General features: G+C 55.3%; 1 protein-coding gene and 1 long non-coding RNA gene across 3 annotated transcripts in view; one reads left to right on the top strand and one right to left on the bottom strand.

The window, feature by feature from the left end:
* Positions 1 to 23111, bottom strand: part of KIAA1217 (KIAA1217 ortholog) — a 384056-nt gene that overhangs the window by 422 nt on the left and 360523 nt on the right. Inside the window, exons 12-21 of one of the 2 annotated variants that reach the window (XM_030888347.2) lie at positions 22798 to 22945; positions 19460 to 19847; positions 16903 to 17086; positions 13603 to 13766; positions 12091 to 12234; positions 8031 to 8150; positions 3914 to 3991; positions 2235 to 3800; positions 1599 to 1721; positions 487 to 875 (exon numbers count right to left, since the gene is read on the bottom strand). In XM_030888347.2, coding sequence (XP_030744207.2) covers positions 487 to 875; positions 1599 to 1721; positions 2235 to 3800; positions 3914 to 3991; positions 8031 to 8150; positions 12091 to 12234; positions 13603 to 13766; positions 16903 to 17086; positions 19460 to 19847; positions 22798 to 22945 — 3304 coding nt within the window. Of the gene's footprint in view, positions 1 to 486; positions 1722 to 2234; positions 3801 to 3913; positions 3992 to 8030; positions 8151 to 12090; positions 12235 to 13602; positions 13767 to 16902; positions 17087 to 19459; positions 19848 to 22797; positions 22946 to 23111 lie in introns of those variants that run through there. The other variant, XM_045283522.1, reaches the window with a different exon arrangement.
* On the top strand, positions 12944 to 17498 carry LOC123520890. Its single transcript, XR_006679411.1, has 3 exons — positions 12944 to 13676; positions 16307 to 16429; positions 17211 to 17498. It is a non-coding gene; the product is annotated as an uncharacterized LOC123520890 (long non-coding RNA).

The following is a 23111-nucleotide window of genomic DNA, read 5'->3' on the forward strand; positions in this document are numbered from 1 at the left end:
CCCCAGCAGCGCAGCCAGGCCACGCCCCTCCGGCCCCCGGCCCCCCACCTCCCCGCCCCGGGGCGGGTCAAGGCAAAAGCCCTCCCCGGGGACCCTGGCCACCCAGGCGCTGCGACTGCCAGCGCGTTCCCAGAAGCAGGGGTCCACCCCCACTGGGTCCCGTCCCTCCCACCCCACCGCCGGGGCCCAGGGGTGCCGAGGGAGGGAGGGAGGGCACGCTCCGGTTCGTCCCCCGGAGCCTGGGACTCCGGTGGCCAGGCTCCTGTTCTCAAGGAACCCTGACCCCGCCTGCCCTGCCCTCGCTAGCAATCTCGGCACAAAGAGTCAGCCCAAGGTCCCGGGGACCCAGGCGAGCAGAAGACCCCTCCCCAAACCTGACGCCCTTCAGTCAACTCACGAACCGCGGGGGCCCGGGGGAGGGGGTGCAGTGGAGCCCGGCGTCGGGAAAGAGGGGGAGAGAGGAAGAGGAGGAGAGAGGGAGTCGGGGAGATCCGGAGATGGGAGGGAGGGGAGGAGGAGGAGGAGGAGGAGGGGGGAGGCGGGGCTGCGCGGCCATTTTGAGTCTGCAGTGGGAAGGAAAGATGGTGACCTTTACCTGGATGAGGGGGGGCCTGAAACTTCAAGGAGCCATTAGAGACGGAGGGGATAAGGGAGGCCGAGTGGGCGGCTCGTCCTGGCTGGGGGCTGAGAGGGTTAGAAGAAGCAACGGGGGGTTTAGTGGCAGGCGGTGCGGGGACGTTAGGGCTGTCACCACTGGAGGAGGGCAGAGGACCGCTTTTCCCAGAGCTGGGAGAAAGGGCTGGAATCTTAGAGGCAGGTAAGGAGGGGGAAGTAGGTTTACAGTCCCCACCAGCTTTCTTAGCACTTCCATTAGCCTGTGAATAAAGATGGTGGGAGACAGTTTGTCAGAAAGCTGGTCACGTGATCCAATCCGCGGGGCCTGGCAACACAGCCCATCTGAGAGAGAAGTTAAAGGAAAACTCTCCCTCTCTCTGAGAGACAGGGCAAGGTCTGAGCTCAAGTCTTGGGGTGCTGTACCGCACCTGGACCTGTAGCACGCAGCAGAAGGATCAGGGCACTGGACTCGCATCTGTACTGAGTGCTGGGCAGCCGGCCAGGCTTCGGGATTGTTACTGGGGGTCGGGGGGGTGGGCGAGGGGTGTGAGGGGCAGGTCGAGGAGGGTACCAGGGAGCAGTCCACAGTCTACGTTAGGATCCGTGGCTCTAAGGGCAGTTCGGCTGCAGGCTCTCTGTGTGGCCGTGGCCCGAGTGCCTCTCTGGCACGCACCACTACATTCACCAGGGCAAGCCCCCTGGGCGGATGCTGAGCGACAGAGTCCCAGAGGAGAAGGTGCTCTACGGCAAAGCATGCACCAGGCGCGGTGGGGGCTTTCCACAGGCCTTCCTCCATGCCCCCGGTCCAGGGTGCCTGCTCAGATCGTTCGTTTCCCAAGGAAAACCGAGCGAAAGCAGAGACCCACAAAAAAGACGACCCCAAACACGAACGCATTCGATGTACACTAAGGCAGCCCCTTCCTTGCTTCTTAACAGCAAGACTGTTCATGGCGATCCGCAAAGTGGGTTTAGGGTAAAACTACCTGACGGTACTGGCGGGGATCCTGCAGTTTGGACGGTTTGCTGGGCTTGTCCATGCTTCCCGGTCTGCTCTTGCAGCTCATGGGCACGGGCATCCTGCTTGCCTGCGTGGTCCCACTGGAGCCCTGCGGGGAGCCAGAGCAGAGGCGGGGGGAGAGAAGGCAGAGCGTGAGGACCGGGCGCGAGGCTGGCCCCATGAGTGTACAGAGCAGCAAGGAGTGAGAAGCCCCAGACCCACATGCAGCAGAGGCCCAGCAGGTGGACATCAGGAGACACCAGGGGAGAATTCCAAGAATCACACAGAATCCACAACCCGCTTCCCCCCTTACTGATCAGACAGGTTTTAATGTGGGTAGGGACCAGGGCAATCACTTCACACAACAAATGGTTGACCCCGCGTTTGCCCAACACCAGTCAGCAACAGAGACTTGATTAGCGGTTAGACACCGGGGGTCGGGGGCGTGTTTCGAAGGCGAGGGGGGGTTGGAGTGTGAGAGAGGCGTCAAGGGGAGCAGACACGACACAAAACCGAGCCACCTGAAAGGAAGCGCGTCCATCGCGAGACCCCGTGGGACACAGGTGATTACGGCAGACTTAGGGAAGCGGTCCAGTCTTCACTTTGCAGCGGACCAAGGTACCTTACGTGAAGCCGCAGGGGGAGCCGTGGGGGGTTCTGGGGTGCTGGAAGCCTCATCCAGGGTGGGTGCGCTGTGGGGAGAGGCCTCTTGGACCAGGTGAGATGAGCCGGCAGCGGAAGCTCTGTCGGGAGGATGTGGGGTGTCCACGAGAGCTTGGGGGCTCATCTCGCTGATGGTGTTTTCCAGCTGCTTAATGGTCTGCTCCAGGCTGTCCAACGTCTTGTAGGTGCTTTTCCGAATATCATCCGTCCGGGAGGGCTGCCATGGGCTCTCGGCGAGAGCCGGCTGCTCTTCTCTTCTAGCGGGCGCTCTGGGAGGTTCCCCAGGCTGAGGCCTTGCGATCTCGAACCGCGTGGCTTCCTTGTGCTGCTTCAAGGCCCCATCCTCTTCCTCCTCTTCGTAGACCACCACCTGCAGGGTCTTCCTCCCTGTCCGCGTGCCCGTGCGGATGGCCTGGGTGAGGGCGGCCAGCTGCTTTTTCGGGAAGCGGAACTTGAACTTTTTCTTGGGGCTCTCTGGGTGCTCCTCCGTGAGGTCCCACTTGCCCGCGGAGGCTGGGGCATCGGCCTGCCCCCGTTGGCCGAGATCAGGCCCGCCAGCCTCCTGCCCCTCTGACCTGCTGGTTTCGGTGGGCTGGGAGGCTGGCTTCCACGTGCCCTCGGTCTCCTGCCTCGGTCTCAGGCTGGCCTCGGCCACCGGCTCCGGACACACCTGCGGAGGGTTATGCCAGGCGGCGGCAGGGTCTCCGCCCTCCTCCTCTTCCTCTTCCTCGATCTTGTCCTCTGTCATCATTTTCTCTAACTCCTCATCGCACTCCTCAAAGATGGTGGAGAGCCTCTTGTAGGCAGCCCGGATGTCCATGGGCTCCTCAAAAATGATGATCACCGGCTTCTTGTCCAGGCACATGACCGGCGCGTCACCCTCCAGGGCCCCGGGCTGGGCGCTCAGCTCCTTCTTGGCGTCAACATTCACTGTCTGAACATCTTCGCCCTTCCTGCTCACGATATCCCGAACCTCGCCGCTGGACAAAACCTGGACGGCCGTTTTGGTGATCATGAAAGCGATGTTGTCCGGGGTGGGGGCTTCTTCTGTGGGAGAACTTAACAGGGATTCTCCTCCGTCGCCGGGGGTCGGGCTGGCATGCCTCCCGCCCTTGGGCCTCAGGACGACTTGCCCTGCCTCAGCCACGACGGCATCTTGTGGATCCTGTGTTCTGCCTCCATGGACACCCAGTTCGGTCGACCTTGCGGGAGGGGGAAGGTGGCCCGGTGCGGTCACCTCCTTTCTCTTTCCATGGCTCACCCACTGGCTCTGCGACTCTGAGACTCCAGGCCCTTTGCCGAGTTCCTCCTCCGGGGAGCCAATGGCGGCCACGCTGGGATTGACTGCATTTTTCTGGGAACAGGCTGGGCTGTCCCCAGTAAGCAGGCTCCCGACAGAGTCAGGTTTCTCCTTCACTGAAAGGCCAGCTGTGTGTGCTCTCGGGGCATCACAACTCCTGCCCTTCACGCCGCTGTCCCACAGGTCCTGAGGACGGTCACCACGTCGTCGTGGCCCTGCAGGAACCTGGGAGGGTGACGGGCGGAGGAGGGAAAACACACGTCCGTCAGAGATGGGGCTGCACTGGGCGGTTATTAATCTGCAAGCTAGCGTGGGGAACGCGGGTCCGGTGGACTCACCTTTCGGGGCTCCACTTGGGGTCCACTTTCAGATTCAACTTCAGATTTCCAAATGTCTTCATGGAAAAATTCCGAATTCTGGTAGGATAGTGTAGGACATGTTACTCCACAAAAACCACACCCCCCTCCCAAAGTGGACTACCACTACGTTGCTCTTTGAAGTCTACGTCCAAACCATGTTAGCGCGCACATTGGCCACACACCACACCACACGCCGACAGCTCTGTCTACCTCGGGAGGCTTTGTTCTGCAACTTCCAGGATGGAAAATCCCAGTGCGTGAAATAGCGCCTGGATTTCACATTTGGTGGGGGGCGGGTTTGGAGACTCAAAGGGCCAATCCGGCATGACTGCCCCACTCCTTTCAACAACTGATGGCGAGCGCAGCGGAATCGCAGACCAGAAGAACCTCGGGGCCGGGAGACGCCCAGCGTCCTGGCCGGCAGGACACTGGTTCTGGCCAGGTCTGTCCCTTGGTGTGTTACTTGGGGCAGGTCACTCCTTTCTGGGCCTCAGTCATCTTGCCTGCAAACCGAGGAACTGGACCGAGAGATCTCTAACGTCTCCTCCGGTTCAGCCCCCTTCCTTGCCTCTTTTAGAAAAACTGCCCCGAGGGACAGCTGCCGGGTTGGGAGAGGGTACTCCGAGATTAACACGTAGCACCCTTTCTCCCTGGCCCAAGTTTGAAATGAACCTGTGGTTTTTGTACTTCCAAGTTGAACGTGTCGAAGGAAACCTGCAGACTCACAAGCGCAGTCAAGGTGGCCGTATCTGAAGGACCGACAGTGATCTCAGCATTTCTGCCACGGCCCGTGGCCACTCCTGCGCTGATGGTGGCAGCTGAGTGCAGCTCCACTCTGGAAACTCTGTGGTGCAGGGTGGAGACCGTTTCTCCCTGTCCTCAGGGCCCAGCAGGGAGGGCGCGGTCCCGAGCGCTTGTCGAACATCAGTGTGATCAGGAGTCTTCGAGCCCGGGCCTAGAAATGCTCAGCCACTACACCTTGCCATGTCTGAACCACCACCGCCCTGTCTGCTGGCGGTGGAAGCCCAAGAAGAAGCAGCACACGACCCCCTTTGGTGAAAGTGACGCCAGTGTCCCCGAGCCACGACGTCCAGTCCCCCGGCCCTGGCGGAACACGGACAGAGACGGACACACACTCAAGGCGCGATGCACGAGCAACAAGGTATTAATTACATGGAAACGTAGAAAATGCACGGGGCACTGGCCATCATCAGCCACCCCCTCCTGTTGCCTTCCTCTGACCGCCCCCCAAACACACACCACGATGCAGCCACCCCGCAAGAGGCTTTCAGAAGACTGAACATGGAGGCAGGCTGTCACGCAGTCACAGAATCAGAGTAGGAATGGACCGTCTGGCTGCCCCCCATTTACCCGGGGCTGGGGCTGGCGTCCTTCTGATTGGTCGGAACCCCGGCCCTACTCAACATTAGCGATGGTAACCGTCAGTGTGCAGTCGACATCGTTGAGAACCGATTTCAAGGTCAAGACCCTCCCACGGGCAGTCCATGGAGATCAAGATGTCAGGTGTGGGCTTTACAGCACCGCTCATTCTTGTCACCGGATTTGGGCAGAGAATCAATATATCAAGGCAGCCATGTTAACTATATCGAGTAACTTAGCCATCAACCTCAGCTAATCCCATATGGTGGACTTGGGGAGTTGATTTCTTTGATAGTCCGAGGGAATTATGAATCTGCACGAAAGGCAATTATGCTAACAATTGGCGGGTGATGCTTAATATGCATGTAGTTTTAGTATCTAGTAACTTATTTAGAAATTAAGAGACATCATGACAATTGCATCAAACTGAAGTACGAGGCTGGAACTTTCTGATAGTGCTCCCCCGGGATTAAAGAAACGATTGATACATGGATAGGTTGGCAGTTAGTTCAGGAAAAGGTTAATCTTGACAAAAGTTGGGGGTGGTGGTGGTGGCAAGCTTGCTACTCGTGGTTCTGACGAGATAGACGGAGCCTCTGGGGAGAAGCGTCGAGATTAAGATTCTACGACTGATCCCCGACAAAGCTGGAGACTCAGAAAAGGCCTGCTTGTTAACTAGGGTAAGTGGGGTGGGGGCTTCAAATCACAGGATGAGGGCCTCCATGCCAACTGTGTGCAGTCACTCAGGAGCATTCTACAATGAGCTGGTAGCTGTTCCAGAAGGGTCTTTGAGAAGCGTCAAGTCCCCAGTCCTGATTGCGACAGAGCGAGCCTGGAGCTAAGCGAGCCAGCAGCCCCCTCCGTGGGGGGGAGTGTCAGGCAACCAAGGACGGTGGCTACCTGAATTAGCAACGGGAGTCGCGCAGACTGAATTCTCACTGGCAGGAGGTTTTCAAGCAGGTTGTACCAGCAACGACCTCCCACCTAGGCTTGCCATCATTTCCTATGTAAGGCACCTCGATGGGTGCCGCAAAAGGTCTCCCCGATGGGGTCTGGCAGCCAGGGAGGAGGGCATGGGGTCACCTTGGGGTTGGGACCCGGAACTTCCTAGCAGAGTGTGGCGAGCCACGAGTCGCTGACTCATGCCATCCTGTGCGTGGCTGTCATCTGCAATCTGAATATGCTGGGCTTTGAGAAAGTGTGTGGAAACATTCCATTGTCTTTCATTCCATTTTTCCACGGACTCTCCCAAGCTCCTGCATAAGAGTTCGATCAGCTCGTTAATCCTGAAATTTAGACCCACACGCTAAATAAAACAAAATAGCTCTACCCAAAGGTCAGAGAAGCCCCAGCTCCAACTCCATTCGCTGTCCTAACCCCCAGGCTGACGTCCTTTACAGTCTCGTTGCTCCTGAGCTTGTGTCCTGGAAGGCACTCTGAGAATGTGGAGACTTGAAGAGCAAATTCTGTGTGTTATCCTTAAACCTTGGGGAAAATACACATTTGTATGTTTATATGAGACGAACAGAGGAGCCTTGGTGGCGCAGTGGGTTACACGCTGGTCTAACCACAAGGTCAGCAGTTTGAAACCACCAGCCGGTTCTTGGGAGAAAGGTGAGGTTTTGTCGAGGACCAGATGCCAGGATGACAAAGTCACTGGTGGTCTCCCGGGAAGTCAGGGACTTGGGCGAGGTCCAAGGCTTTGTGTGACCCTTCACAGAGTCATTGTCTATAGAACACGCACGGATTGCGACTCGATGCTCCATGAGGGCCTAGGAACAAGGGACAGGGTGATCTGCCTGCGAAGGTCCCCAAATGACTGGAGCCCAAGCTTTACAAAGAAGTCGTTCGAAGTTGGTCTCTGATCGGACTTCCTGATCCCATCATGTCTCTGTTTCTCTTTCGGGCATCTTGACCCCCCAATTTCAGGTTCTCTCTTGGTTGCTGTGCAGATGCACGGCCTTCCACTTCCACGAACATTTACCGCTGTGGAAACCACAGCGGCAGTTCTACTCTGTCCTACGGGGTTGCTGTGAGGCAGAAGCGATTGGTTGGCGGTGAGATTAGGTTTGCAGTTGACGAGGATATACTGGCAGGCAGGCTTAGAGCTCTACTGTGCGTTTCCTTTCCTGAATGTAAGGCTTTCACTAATTGTTAACACAATTCTTTTTGCCCAAGAAGAGATACTAAACAAAAGAAAACATGTTCCATGTGAGTGGTGCCTCTAGTTTTCCTATTTCTGTTCTGAAAACCCTGAAAGGGAGTCCCTTGGTACTCAGGCAGTTCACGTAGTCGGGCTCAGCCACAACCGGAAAGGCTGGTGGTTCGAGTCTCCCTCGAAGTAACCGTGCAGGAAAGGCCTGGGGACGGACTCTCGAGAAATCAGTCAATGCAGATCCAGCATGGCCCAGTTCTCCTTGCCTCGCCAGAATCCAGTTGGGCTCGATGTGTGACCCTCTCTTTCCTCTGGGAAGACGCCCTTCCATTCTGCACACACTCCCAAGAGCTGCGCGCTCGGCCCATGACGTTCACGCTGGACACTGGAGCCGCATGGCTCCACTCCACACCCAAACTTGTGTCTCCATCAGTCTAAGAAAACGACGTACAGTGCGGAGGAAGGGCGCACAGAGGGACAGGCACAGGGGAGCGTGTTAGTATCCGAGCAGGGAACAAAGGGCTGTCAGGAGCGTGTGGCAGATGCCTGGTGCCCTGTTACCTTCTTGTCCTTGGGTGGGACTGTGGCCCCGGGCCTAGTGTCTTTAGCGTGACCGTCTGTCCGCAACTGCTCGGCATGACTGTTTGAGTTTGCGTCTGTAAAGGAACACTTCTGGAATGCCTAAAGGGTTAAAATACCGAGGTTAACATGGCCAGGCTGTCCTGAGGAGGAAAAGGGGGAAGCAGGCTGGGAAGTCAGAGGCGTGGGGCCCAGCCCTACACAGACAGGCAGGCATGCGGCCAGTGGGACACCCCTGGCAAACGCTCCTGCTCACAACACTACCCCCCCCCTCACCCCCATCCTGGGGGGGGGCTGTTCTGGAGTTAGTTGCTGTGGTAGTTACATAATCTGTTGTCAATTTGAGACTATCAAGAGGGAAGGGTATTCTGTCTAACCTGCACTGCTTTCTTAAACAGGAGCCAGCCTTTAAGTTTTTAATATTCATTTAGTTAAAACCCCCCCCCCCCCCGCAGTTGAGTCTGAAAATTTTTCCTATATATGAATGGCACCCTGCGCTCAACAGTATTTTACATTCCATGCCACGGGCTTGTTTCATGATACCACTATTGGAATTACCCAAGGCCCATGGAGGTCATTTATACCATCTCTCCAAAAGCTGCTAAGGCTTGCACTACAGGGGGGCAGGGATATACGTCAACCTCAGATACATGACTGGATCTCGAGCCCTAACCTAGGATGAAGTCCTACTTGATACTTACCCACTTGAAGGGATGGGTGCTATAGTAAAGTGTGGAGAAGAAATCGGATGGTGCCCAGCTATCAGAAAGAATAGTGTCTGGGGTCTTAAAAGCTTTTCCTTAAAACAAGCACCATCTAAGTGAGGTGTCAGCTAAATTCACACAGAAGAAGCACACCACCCTGTGTAATCCAGAGATTGTAAGTAATACCATCTAAGACCAGAGGAGGGAATTAATTGCATTAGAACTTAAATTCTGAGCACCCTATTTTGCAGAAGGCTAGGGATTACAGTGAAGGCCCAAATACCCGTTTGCAGAGTCCCCACATGGAATACGCTTCCACTGAATCCCCTCGGGTCCCTGACCAGGGACAGCCTTCCCTTAGACAGAACGCATCATAAAGTGGATTAATGCAGATCCTGTATTAAAATTTAACATCTTGTTTCCCCTTTCAACTTGTTTTAATTTGCCTTAGTTCTTATTATTTTCTGACTTCTTTTGAATTGAGATTTCTCAGTGTTTTATTTTGTTCTTGTTAGTTTTAATTTTTGCAGGGGGGGGGGATGATTTTCTTTATATAAATTCAAGATACATCAATCTACAGAGATAGTAACCAGATTAATAGTTGCTTACAGTGAAGGCTGGGGGAAAAATGAACTTATAACACATTCATGTACATGAAGTACTTGAATGAAGAAAATGTTCTAAAATTGATTGCATTCAATCAGAATGACTTTTAAATCATTGGCTTGTAAGGTATATGAATTATATGCCAATAAGGTCCTTAAAAATGGCTATCACACTTCAGTGGAGGTGCCCAAGTGTAGAGCTATACGTGGGTGTAACACTGAACTATTGCCTGGAGGGCTACTGCAGGGGACTGACAACGCTACAGGTCAATCAGTGCCTTCTCTGTCAGAAACGAATGCTTGGACTGCCTGGATGGAGCAAAAGGGTCAACATGCCCGATGGCTAATTTAAAAGGTGGAGGTTTGAGTTTCCTCCCAGAGCCACCCTGGAAGGAAAGCCTGACGGTCAACTTCTGGAAAATCAGCCTTTGCCAATGCTCTGAAGAGCAGTCTCCCGTGCCCCACAGGTCAGTGTGGGCTGCAGTGGACGGTTTGAGTGTTTATCATCCACTTCAGCCAAGCTCCGTGGTGCGCATGAACAGGCATATATATACCTGTTCTCGCACAGAGGAGGAGGGCGAAGTCTGAATTCGGGGTGCCACAGGGAAGGAGGTTTCTCTCAGCTCTGGGGCGGGTTGTCCTCGTCCTCATTCTTTCCCTGGGCCGCGGGAGGCATTCCTATCTTGCTGTAGGAGGTCCCTGGTCCCCTACTTCCCTCTCTCTTTCTCCTGTGCAGGCCGTATCCCGGGAGATCTCGTCTTACATCACATCAGAGTCTTGACAACTTGCACCATAATTCCATGATGTGGAAGCAGATATTACAACATATGACCCCAGAGCCTGCTGGAAACATGGTAGGGAAAGCACCGATCCGCACTCCTGAGCAGCCCGGGACAGACACGCCAGGTCCTTACAGGGGCTGCCACACACACCACTGCTTCCTGCGCCGTGACTATACAGGTCTGTGCTTCCTAGGGAGGCAGTCCCAACACGCTCACACCTGGACACCATCTCCCTGGCAGAGGGCTACCCCAGGTCCATCTCTGCCTTAGTGAGCTCTCTAAGAGTAAGAGCTCGCTCCCATAGCCCTGTGTCCCTGTCAAAATCAAGCAGCCAACTTCGGAGTCCCTGGAAGCTGGAGCAGGGCAGCTTCAAAGACAAGCTTTGGATGTTCTCCCTGCTCCGAGCGAAGAGGGCAGCTCCGTGGGCCTGCAGGGCCCCCGCCCCCGCCCCCATGCACTGTTGAAGGCCGTGACACTGTTTGAGAAGCCAGGGTTCACACTGCCAGAGACATCACGTGCACCGTCGTCTGGCACCTAACGCGCCCATGCAGTGATGCGTATGTGCACACACTGTGCCCAGGAGACTCATGTACCCAGGGGCTGCACAGTTGGAAGATAAACAAAAACTCAACTCTTGAATGTGTTCTTCATGTGAAAATACGCATGCCTCTGAGTAGACACGTTTCTAGAGGGGAGAAAGACTCAGGGCAGAGTCAGTTTGAAGGTGGCACTGTCTTTGGATACAGCCCCTGAGCCTCGTTGCCGTTTTAAAAAGTAAACAACAGCTTCCCATTCCCTCCTCCTATCAGCCCTTAGTAAGACTCGGTGAAAGTGAGTCGACACCCATCCTTAGCGGCCCCACGGGACAGACAGAGCTGTGCCTGGAGTGGAAAGCCCGTCTTTTTCCCGCAGAGCAGCTGGTGGTTTCGAACTGCTAGCCTTGCCGGGTGCAGCCCACGGCGGAGCCATTATGCCCCAGGGCTCCTTCATCAGCCCGTGTGTCTCAGGTTGTGCCTCTTCTAAATACTCCAAATACATGGCGTCACACAGCATTTGTCACTCGGTGTCTGACCTATTGTCACCAGGCATATTCTCAATGGATCCGAACTTCAGTGCTCTCTGAGGCTGAAAGGGCACGGTGTGTTTGCTCACCTGCTTCTCTCGGTGCGCACCTGGGTTGTTTCACCTACTGGCTGCCCTGACTAGTGCAGCAATGAACAGTGCGGAGCATGGGCGCATTCGAGTCCTGGCTTCCATTCTTTGGGGGTACATACCCCGGAGTGGAATTTCTGGCCCACTGGGTAATTCTGTATTTGTCTTAACTGTATGAGCGCACTCTGTCAGTTAGTTAAAAATGAAAAGCCTAAAAGCATTGCTTCCCTGCAGGACACAGAAGATGGAAGTGAGCTACGCCGCCTGCCTTTGGGAAAGGCCACCACTGCCGGCGAACAGGAGGCTGCATGCAGTGGAGAAGCCCAAACGGACCAGGGTCCCTCGGTCCAAGCATTACAGACACAGACGGGGCGGGCGGAAGCAACTGTGAGTATGGCTGGCACTTAGGATGCCCATCTGGGTTGCTATGGCCACACAGCACCAAGCCGCTAGGCTGTCCGCTCCCGTGGAGATTCACAGGCTGAGAAATCTTGGGAGAAGACCTATTCCGCCCAGAGAAGTGGCTGGGGTGGAGCCGCTCCACAGCAGCGAGAGAAGGGGTTCAGAGAGCTCGCACTGGACTCTTCTGCCCACACGGGTTCCTGGACGGTGTGGCAAGAGGCCTGTTCTGTTCAACAGAACTCCGTCAGGGCCACCTCGGGGGTGAAAGGAGGTCATGCCCACTGAGAGTTGGCACACCTCCCACCCAGTGGGCCGTGTGCCAGCCCTCGGAGGAAGCTAGGAGGGAGGACTACAGCCCCAGACAGGAGGGCAGGGGGTATACCTGGAGTCCGCATACCTGGAGCTCTGCCATTATTTTGTCTCCTTCTTCCTCTTCCTCCTCGTCCTTTGAGGAGACGGTGGGGACCGGCGGGACAGACTCCTCTGTTGGAGCCGGTGTGGGTCTGGGCTGAGAAGTGGGTCCAGCATCTTCAGGGCTTGCCTGTGGGGGACGCAAACCAGAGATGGTCAGGGGGAACATGTGCTCCTCGGTGGCCCCCAGCTCTGCCGGGGACAAGGCGGCGCTATCCCTCTGAGTTCTGCGCCCACAAGGCACCATTTGACAACGACAAGTGAAACAGACCCTTCAACCTTCTGTGCGCTTTAAGAAATCCACCCCCCGACCACCCTCTCTCCTTGCAAGTGGCTGTCACGGTCCACACTGAACTGTGTCACCTGTGTCACCACAGGTAAGCAGCCTGCCCCAAGGAGCACCTTTCCTGGAGGGCATCTCCCTGGCCCCTGACCTGAGGCAATCTGGTTTTTAGTTTTGTTTTATGTGGACTCTTTCATAAAAATTATCATTTTATTGGGGGCTCATATAACTCTTATCACAATCCATACATACATCCATTGTGTAAAGCGCATTTGTACATTCATTGCCCTCATCATTCTCAAACATTTGCTCTCCACTTAAGCCCCTGACATCAGCTCATTTTGAACCCTTGATAATGTATAAATTACTTTGTCATATTTTACATTGTCCAACATCTCCTTTCACCCACTTTTCTGTTGTCCGTCCCCCATGGAGGAGGTCATATGCAGATCATTGTAATCGGTTCCCTCTTTCCATCCCACCCTCCGGGTATCGCCACCCTCACAATGGAATGCAGGGTTGTGGATGGGCTTAGAGCACTTCTTGCTTACACCAGCGCTCGCCTCTATCAAGAGGTGCTGCAAGTCTCTGAGGGACGGGGGTGTTCATTTCCCCCCCAATGGGCTTCTTCTAAAACAAGGCGCCTGAAACTACCTCAATATACCTTTGCTTTACTTCTGTCAATAGCACTTAGCGATATGTGTCTTTTAACGTACTTTTTCTGGTTCTTTCCATATTCTACCCTCCCTGACTATGATGCAGGAGGCCTGGCCAGGGAAGAGGGCCTGCAGCCTGGAGGAGAGTGCCCTGTGGACCCCCACTGCAGTCCGGGCTAGCCTGATAACACGAGAAAGACCTCGATAATCCTTACTGGGCAGTTCAGCAGTCTTCTATCTGAGCCCGCAACCACACCAACAGCAGAACTTTCAAAGTTAAGTGGAAATTAAAGCTTGAACACCTGTCCGCGCAGACTGCCACAATCCCGGGCATGTTCAGAAAAAGGGGTTCTCTCTCCTTCCTTCCCCAGCCCCACCTCCGCTCTCTTAGGCTGCCAGGCTCCAGAGGAGTCTGCGCTGCTGCCGCCGCCGCAGTCCAAACGCGGAGACTCTGAGTCTTCCCCGCCTGCGTGTGCACGTCCCTCCCTCCGCCTCTGCCCCACGACTTGACACGTTTTGAAGGAGAACACGGAGGGTCAGAGACAGCACCGGGGCTCACCTTCACAGTGAAGCTCTCCTTCCTGCTGGTGTAGACCACGTCACCGGACCTCGTGGTGGTGAGCCCAGATCCTGGTAGGTAGCTCCGCCTGGGGGGTGGGGGTGGGGGAGGCGGGGACCTCCCCCCCAGCTTCTCCGAGTCCTGGTCTGAAGTTGGTGAGTCTTCTGAAAAAACAATGGATTGTGTAAAACAGCCTCTTTTCAACTCCCGTGTAGAAAGTCCAGAGTATTTCTGTGCACTCAACACCATCTGATTTAAAGTCTAAGCCGGAACCTGAACCTGATGCTGACAGGTCCCTGCTGCCTCTCACGGCTCGTGGTACAGAGGAGAACCGCCAGGCAGGAAGTCATCGCCAGGCCTTTCTCCCATGATGCCCCTGGGTGGGGCCAAGCTCACCATTAGAAACCCAGTGCAAACTGCCCCACCCAGGGACCCGATGGGACTTAGAAGTCGCTCTCCCTTCTCTGGGGACAGGGAGCAGGAGCCGCAGCTGGGATGGGAATCCCAGAGGACTCTGGAAAGTACTTAGCCCCCTTGTGCCTCCGTTGTCTCACCTGTAAAGGGGGATTAAAATAGCCTCTCTCCACTGGACTGTTTAGAGGATTCCAGGACTAACTATACAGAAAGTCCTCAGAACAGGGCTTGGCGTACTGGGACTGCTCGGCAGGTAATAAGCGCCAAGCCACACCTACTGTCATCGAGGCGATTTCCATTCAAAGCTACTGAGGTCGGGGGAGATAGGGTTTCCGAGGCTGTAAGTCTTTACAGGAGCATTTCTCCTAGGACCGGCAGGGGACACTGAACATTGCCCTTATGGCAGGCAGTCCAATGTGTACCCATCAGTGCCGCCTACATGTCACTGTTACTAGAAGGAAACCGAGTGCCCCTTTTAAAAACTCCAATGGCAAACCCAGAGCCTTTACAACCTCTACCTCCTGGTGCCTCAGCGGCAGGGATTGGTGCAGGGTGCAGGTCAATAGAAGATGGGCCACAGATGGGGACAGAGAATAGAGCCAAAGGCCAAGTGGTTTTATCTGGCTGGAAAAGATTCTTCATGGAGGCAGTGTGTGCAGAGATTGTAGACTCATACTTTGCGTGGTTGGCATCGAAGGTTGGAAAATGGTGATATCTGCTCAGGTTCCCCCAAACCCAATTCTGACTGAGAGTGAGCCCACTGATGGGACAGGGTACAAGTGTGCCTGTCGACTTGCGGCTGTCATTTCCGAGATAGCCTCATCTTTCTCTAGTGGAGTGGCTGGTGGGTTCGAACTGCAGACTTTGTGATTGGCAGCCCAGCACATAGCCCACTATACCACCAGGGGTCCTAAACCACCTCTGGTAAGTGGGAAAAACCCACACTCACTGCTATCAAGTGGACGTCAATGCATAGTGACCTACAGGACAGGGTAGAACTGCCCGTGAGTTTCCGAGACGCTAGCTCTTTTGTGGAGTCGAAAACCACACCCTTCTCCCTTGGAGAGGCTGGTGGGCTAAAACTGCAGACCCCAGTGTGGGGCCACTATGCCACCGGGCTCCTCGGCCACCCAGTGAGTGGGGAAAGGTGTTGCTCAATGGAAACTCAAGGCAGCCTTTGGTCAGGATTTCTCGGAGGGCGACCTTATGCCAGGGCTCAGAAAAGCAGCGGAGCTCCTCAGAGAGGTTTGTCAGAACTGTCTCCCTAGTGACAGGGCTGCCTCCAAAGAGTCTGCTCTTCTTTCCTAAGCAATCCCGACACAGTTGTTGTGGGGAGATTTCTGGTGCATTTCTACTTAGAACTGTAATAAAGAGGTGGTAGGTAAGCCATCAGGGTCAAGGGAGGTGATTGTTAGTAGCAGAACACTCCCTGCATCGGCTGGCGGGCGACCCAGGGGCAGACCACACAGGTGGGCATAGAAGCACATGGTCCACCCTCCCAGCAGTGGTCTCTGCTTCCTGGGTGCGCTGGGGATTTGCCCACGCTCACCAGCCTCGCAGTGTGCACAGTGAGAATGCTTGGGGTGGATACGGCCCAGGAACCTTGGCTATTTCAATGGTTAGCTATTCATTCTCAGAGTTCATTAGCAGACAGAAATAAAACAGTAACATCCAGGACAAATAAAGGGAGAGGGACCAACATGTACAGATGGTCATAAATAGGCTTCTACGTTAATAAACCCACCGGCACCGTTCAGGAGAGGGTAGAACTGCCCCTGTGGGTTTCTGAGACAGTAACACTTACAGAAGTAGAAAGCCTTGTTTTTTTCTTGCGAGCAATTAACAGTGGAGTGTATATTATTAATAGGAACCCTGATGGTGTCAGAGTTGTGTGTTGGGCTGCGATCCATACAGTCCACAGTTCGAAACCACCAGCAGTGCCTCAGGAGAAAGATGAGGCTTTCTACTTCCATCAACAGTGTCAGTTTCAGAAACTCACGGGGGTGGGGTGCGCGCCAGCATGGAATTGATGGTAGTGGGGGTTCTGGGGGGGGGGGTGTCTATTTCTGGGTGGTGCGAAGAGTTAAGGAGCTCGGCCAATGACTGCAAAGTTGGAAGTGTGGGTCCACCGAGAGCTGCCTATGAAGAAAGGCCTGGAAATAGACCGAAAAAAAACCAGCCACTCCAACTCACAGGGGGGAGCCACGAGCCACAGGGGACTCTCGGGATCTACCAGTGGAATTCCTCCAAAAACAATCATTGTTGGTTTTTTGTTTTTGTTTTTTCACAGACGGTTTTAAAAGAGCAACACAAATTTAAGAACAATGTTTAAAAAATGTCTTCCGTGGGAAGAAGATAAGAGGGAGTAAGTTCAGCGAATGTCATAGTTTTGCCGTCGGATGAAAGACTTACGGTGAGAAGCATGACATTAACGCCCAAGACGATCCCTGTCATGAGGTAGAGACTTTTGAAATGAGGAGAGCAGTACTCCCCTTCCCTTCATGGGAGACTGTTGCTGGGTCCTGGAAGGGTCCTAGGGGGGCCGACACTGAGCAAGGACTTGTAGGGCAGATGACTAACCTGGCATCCCGGCAGGAAGGCAGTCTCCCAACACTTGTTACAGGTCAAGAGTGGGAGTAAGGCTCTAGGGAACGCCTTGGGATGGTTTTTCTTCCCATCATTATATTTTATATGATTTTTTTCTCCCACACCATTTTATTAGGAGCTAATCCAGACATCATACCAGTCCATAGTTCAATCCGTTCTCTACCTTTTTGAACTCCTTGACATCGGCTCCTGGGGTGCGTGGGCACAGTGGCCAGGCTGGTGGCAACACGATCTGAGGGAAGTCCCCGGCCTGCCCACCAGGAATACCTGCTGTCTTACCTGACAGCTCTAACTGGTCCCCCGGAGCGTGTCCCTTGGGCAGGGGGCTGGAGGCAGGCGGCACCTCCAGGTTGGGAATGGACTTCATGATACTGGCCTGCGCTTCTTCCAGGAGCTTCTCAAACTCCCTCCCAGCACAGTGGTCCCGATTGTGCCGCTCCTCTTCCCAGCGCCTTTCCGCTTTCTGGAGGGTAAGGGGCGTTTAAAAGCCCGAGGGAGAAGATAGTGCACAGCTGGTGAATGAACCGGTAGGGAAATACAGGTGCCAGGTTGGAGAAGTAAGGTCCTGGTTTCTGTTTTCACTCCAGACCCTCTTTGCCAAGTCCAGGCTACCTGGCTCTCGTGCCGTCAGCCACACCTTCCGCAGCCAACTGGACTGCTGTGCCCGGGACAGTGACAGCCACAGAGAGAGAAGCCAGCTCAGGCACCCCACGCCACCCCGGGAGTTCCCGCTGCCGACATGGAACAGAAGGAACACAGGCACGTGCTTTCCAGAGTGCACACAGGCCACCACCCACCGTGCTTGTCTGCTTTGCTTTCTAAATGCTAATGTTCAAACAAATAGGAACCACATTAAAAATAAAAAGCTCTAGGAATAAGGAGTCCTGCGTAGGTTGAGGTCTAGGGCGCGGAGGGGCGGGCTCTCGTCTCCGCCCTTCAGGGTCCCTCCCTTCCTTCCCCTATTTCCACAGCGTGCATCCTCTTCGTGGGAGACCATCCAGTGATCGACTGTGCCTCTTCTCTGCACTCCCTCGGGCTAGTGTCTAGAAGGCCTGGTGTGGAGCAGGCCTCAGTGATAGCTGCCGAGTCAGCAAAGCTCATCCCATTAGTCAGCGGTAGCGCTGGGAGAGAGGCACCAAGCCGCTCCCCCACCAACCTCCAAGCGCAAATATAACTATGCCCATAGGGAGCTCAATAAATATTTCCCAAACACACGAGGTGTCCCAGTGACGTACTTTAACTATCAGGATCAAAGGGGCGAATCCACTCATCCTTAGAAGGAAATGTGTTCGACCAGGATCACCCTGACCCCATCCGCCAAGCACTGGTGACAAATCCTCCTCCTCCGGGGCATTTCCACCCGTGCTGTGATGAGTCTTTTTACAGAGCTGGCTCAGGTCAGGGGCACAGTCACTCAGGCTGGCACAGAGAGAAGCTAACTACTGTTCAGAGCGCAGTAGCCATGAACTTGGCCTTAGCAAGTGGTCAACTGAACATGCCCAACCTGAGGTACCCCCTGGGGATTTGTCAGGAAAAGGCAGAAGGCCTGGCACTAGGTTGCGGGAGGGCAAGTTGTAGGGACAGAGCTGGGAAAGTAGAGTGGGTTGTCTGACTGGACACCAGCTCTTAATAAAAAGAGCATTTCGAAACAGCCTGATCTTTCTCTATTGCAGGACTTCACCTCGTCTGTTACCCTGAGGTGGCTCTGAACTTCCAGAGTACTGTTTCCCTAAGTGGGCGACCCCTCACCTGGGGGCCCCCAAAACAGCTAGCGACACAAATGTTTCACTGCTAGGGGGCGCTGTGGAGTATTCCCCCTTTCTTCTTCAAGAGTGAAATGCCAGTTTTGTTTGTTTTTCTAAAAGGCCAAGTAAGTTTGGGAGACTGTGTTCTAAGAGCCTATCGCCCAAACCATTCTGTCTGTTTCCATGGTAACTTTGGTAACTTCCTGACGATGCCATGCTCCCACTGGCCCCAACGTGGCAGCAGTCTGCTGCGATCTACAAAACGAACTCCGGACCTCTCGGGCTGGAATTCACACTCGCCCGAATCCATTTCTGGACTGTTTCCCCAGGTGCCTCTTTCTGCAGCTTTTCCGCGAGCAGGGTTACACCTCTGTGCCTAGGGCGCCCTCACCACACTCTGCTCGCCCAGATCCCACCTAGCCTGTTGCGTGATGGGTGGTCAGAGCCAAAGCCTCATCTTTAATGCCTGCCTGGGCACTGGGACCAGCTCCCACTGGCCCGCACTCAGCCGGGCACAGTGGGAGGAGTTACACCACCACCATTGGCAGATGCCACAAATCAGGGCACTTTACCCCTAGAAAGGCAGACGGGCGTTTACCACTGCCCCACCTTCCCACAGCCTAGAGGTGGGTGCCTGCACCGGGTTGGACATATTAGCACCAGGCTCCTGAAAGCCATGGGTGTTGTTGCTGGGGGCCTCCAGACAGCCAGCTCTCGGTGGCCCCATGCCCTGAAGGTTTCCAGTGGCCGGTTTTCCTGACATAGATCACCAGGCCTTTCTTCCTAGTCCTCACCTTAGTCTGGGTGTCCCACCAAAACCTGCTCAACAGCAGAACGCTTGAGACGTCACTGGTGGGTGGGGGGGTAGCTGCATGTGATGGATCCTGGCTGGGGGTTGAACCGGAGCTCACACGTTAGAAGGGAGAACGCTACCACGGAGCAAAACCTACGCTGTCCTCGGACACCCATGTGCAGCGCTGAACATCGGCGTTTGCAACATGTGCATCATGCCTCCACCCTGTTCCTCCAGGGGCAGGGCCACACGCTACCCTCCATTCTACGGGCTTGGAAGACGTGGAATGGACTCTTACCTCGATGGACACGGCCCTGCTCTTGGCACCCAGGCTGTGGATTTCCTCCATGAACAGGCTCTGCACGGTGGACCCGTTCACGGGTGACTGTGGGGACTGGGGGCCGGGTGGCAGCAGGGGGCCCCTGTCCTTCAGGGCGGTGGGGGGGCTCGGCGGTGCCCCCGGCGGGTTCTGCGCGGCACTCAGTGCCGAGGAGTGCTGGGACTGTTGCATGAGCACGGGCGAGCTCTGAGCGTGGTGCACGGCCACCACCTCTGCCTTCACGTCCCCGGGGACGCCTGCGCCGTGGGGGGCCTCCTCCTGGCTCCGCAGCACCTCTTTTTCCATCGCCAGGTACTGTGCGGCTTGGGTGGCGTCGGCTCCCTTCAGGAGCCCGTCGGTGACATGCCTAGGAGAAGCCAGGCGGGGCAGCGTCAGCCCTGACCTCTCGTCCCACCCGCGGACCACAGCTCGGACACCACGTCCAGACTTGGCTTCAAAGTGGAAACATTCTGAGCCTCAGAGGAGCTGCTCCAGGGCCAGGGTTTCCAAGGCAACTTCCTCAAGCTCCACCCCCCGGCAGCTGCTTCTCAGCCCTTCCCGCACTGCGATCCCGACACCATTCTCCTACACCCCCACTGGATTCTGACCCCGCTGGCCAGCAGACAGGCTCAGCTCTAATGTCAAAAGCTCCTTTTGACACGAGACGGAGAGCATGCTGAGGATCCCGCTCCTGCCAGCCCACGTGTGGGAGCGTGTGTGGAGCGACAACGCCGAGGCGGTGATTCTTCTGTCGTCTAGAGCGGTGGTGCTCCACCTTCCCAATGCGGGGACCCTTTCAGACAGGTCCTCATGTGGGGGTGACCCTCCCAGCCATAACATTAGTGTCGCTGCTGCTTCGTCACTGTCATCTTGCTATTATGAATCGGGCGACCCCCTGGGAGCGAGACCCCAGGCTGAGAACCGCTGTTCTAGAAGCAGATTGCCAGGCTGTGCTTCCTGGGCACTCCGAGCAGCGCCCACCCCATCCAAGGGCACCAAGCTTCCTGCGCTAGCCGCCCCCAACACTCTCCCCTTTCACTGCTGAACCTTTGAAGTAGCGCTTCTCAACCTGTGGGTCCCAACCCCTTTTGGGGTCGAACGACCCTTTCACAGGGGTCACCTAAGTCCATCAGAAAACACAAATATTTCACAATATATAATTATATAATGTTTTGTGATTAATCCCTATACTTTAATTATGCTCAATTTGTAACAATGAAAATACATCCTGCACATCAGAGATTTATATTACGATTCATAACAGTAACAAAACCACAGCGATGAAGTAGCAACGAAAATAATTCCATGGTTGGGGGTCGCCACAACCTGAGGGTCACGGCATGAGGAAGGTCGAGAACCATTGCTCTTGAGAGAGCAGTGACGCGCACTAATTCCAATCCCTTGTCCTCTCTGACCCTCCACCTGCGGTTGTCTGGCTGCGCGTGGTCAATGGCGACTTCCAGTTCTCACAACTGTTCTCAGACCTGGTCCTCCACCCGTGTGCTGCTGGGCACGTGAGGCCATTGGCCCACGCCTGTACAGGGCAGGGCGGGAAGACGGACTGAACAAACCCACTGCCATTGAGCCAGTGTCGACTCACCTCGACCCCACAGGACAGGGTAGAACTGCCCCTGAAGGTTTCCGAGACGGTGAATCTTTATGGGAGTGGCAAGTCCCGTTTTGTCCTGAGGAGCAGTGGCTGGTTTCAAACCGCTGACCCTGCAGTTAGCAGCCCGACAGGCAACAGACACACTTCTCCACCAAGGGCAGACAGGCCTATGTGTAAAGGTCAGCTTTCCTGTGTCCCAGCCACACCATGCTGGGTGATCCCTGCACCGCTCTGAGCCGGTAAGGTTCTGTAAAATGTAACACTGACTGGCCGGATGGCGCAGATGCCAGTGCCTGCTAGGATCCTGGTTAGGCTAATGCTGTAGAGGTGCACTATACGGAAGACAGATCACGTGGCTTGGGTGGTAACCCCCGGCCCACGTTTTCCCGTAAGGTCCCATCTTCGTCTTTCTGCTCTTGCTTATCAAAGTGTTCTCTTCTTGATGAAACACGAGGTATGCAATGCTTCTCTTGACCGTTCCCTTGCTTGCGGCTCTGCGGTTTCCCTACCCTGGCTTCTGCCCCGGTCTCCCCAGCCCTCTAATCTCTTCCCGTCACTTTTCCAGCAACGGTCTCCAAGAAGATGGTGCCCAAGTCCAACGCCTTCCTGCCTCCTTCCGTCCCTCCATCCTGTCCTTCTTAGTCACCACTGCGTTTGTGGCTGGTGGACACGCAGTCAACTGCTGACCCGCAAGGGTCAGTGGTTTCAAACCCAGCAGACTTTCTTGGGAGAAAGAGGAGGCTACATACTTCCGGGAGGAGTCACAGCTTTGGAGCCTGCATCGGGCTGCTGCCCACAGGGTGGCTATGGGCCAGACTGGATGGCACCGAACCCGTGTGACCCTGCACTGACTCAATGGCTGCGGGGCGTTTTGCGGGTGGTGGGGTCTCCATTGGGTATGTCCAATTCAGCATGGACCTAATCAGAGTGGCCCCATGGGGCAGACTTGAGCTTCCTGTGCTGTAATCTTTACTCCCGATCACCAGGTGTCCTTTCTTGTGGAGCTCGGGGTGGGGGGTGATGAACCTTTACTTCCTCCCTTTGTCCCAAGTCGTCTCCTCTGTCCAGTCGGGTCAGTTACACATCAAAGACACCAAGACAAGAGGAACGAGCCTAAGGACAGTTGGTGATGGGGCGCCTAATGGCAGACATGACACCTGTACTTATAAAGCTATTTAACCAGGTGCTTTGTTTCATTCTTCCTGTCACGGCCACCAGCGAGAACTTATGAGACCGGAAAAACACTGAAGCTAACAGTGACAAAAGCAGGCAACACTTGAAGCACACAGTGCCATGGCTTCCTAAGAACGCGCATTCCCTGGAGGTGGGACACACACTGAGCTTCCGCCCTGCTGGCTGGCTCTCCACTTTCCTGCACTTGCTTTTCGGGATGAGCAGGGAGCAGGGCGCAGCTTTTTCTGCCAGGGTCCTCCGTTTCCACTCAGTAAAGGTGGTTTTCCCGAAGCTATGGGATGGGTTGCCATACTGGTTCTCAACCTTCCTGATGCCGCGACCCTTTAAGACAGTTCCTCATGTGGTGGTGACCCCCAACCATGCGCTGAGCAGTGGTCACCAAAATGCACCCGGAGAGACTTTATCACGTGCAAGGTCAAGGCTGGGAAGGACGGAAGGAGTCTTCTGGGCAGCAGGACTGGAGGAACCACCCCCCCAGGCACCCCCCCCCCCAGGCACCCCCCCCCCCAGGCACCTGCGCAACACGGTCAGGGCGTCGGTCATGCTGCGCACTCTCTTCAGCAGACTGTCCAGCTTGTGCGGCTCCTCCTTCAGGAACCTCACGGCCTCCACCTCGATGCGCAGGACCGCACGCATCCTGTTCTGCAGGGTCGGGAACTCCCCTGCAGGCCGGAACGGGGGTTAATTCTCGGAACGCACACGCACACGCACACGCACACCAGCAAAGTCAGAGCTGTGAGTATCAGTAAAGTCCTAAATCCGACGGCACCCCAGAAGTCCCCATGAGTGAGGCCAGGATGCTTGCCTGCTCTGTATGGTGATGCCCCC

Source organism: Echinops telfairi, unplaced genomic scaffold (genome assembly GCF_000313985.2).
Source record: "Echinops telfairi isolate 266 unplaced genomic scaffold, ASM31398v2 ScPeMD7_7461;HRSCAF=8499, whole genome shotgun sequence".
Taxonomy (NCBI): Eukaryota; Metazoa; Chordata; class Mammalia; order Afrosoricida; family Tenrecidae; genus Echinops; species Echinops telfairi.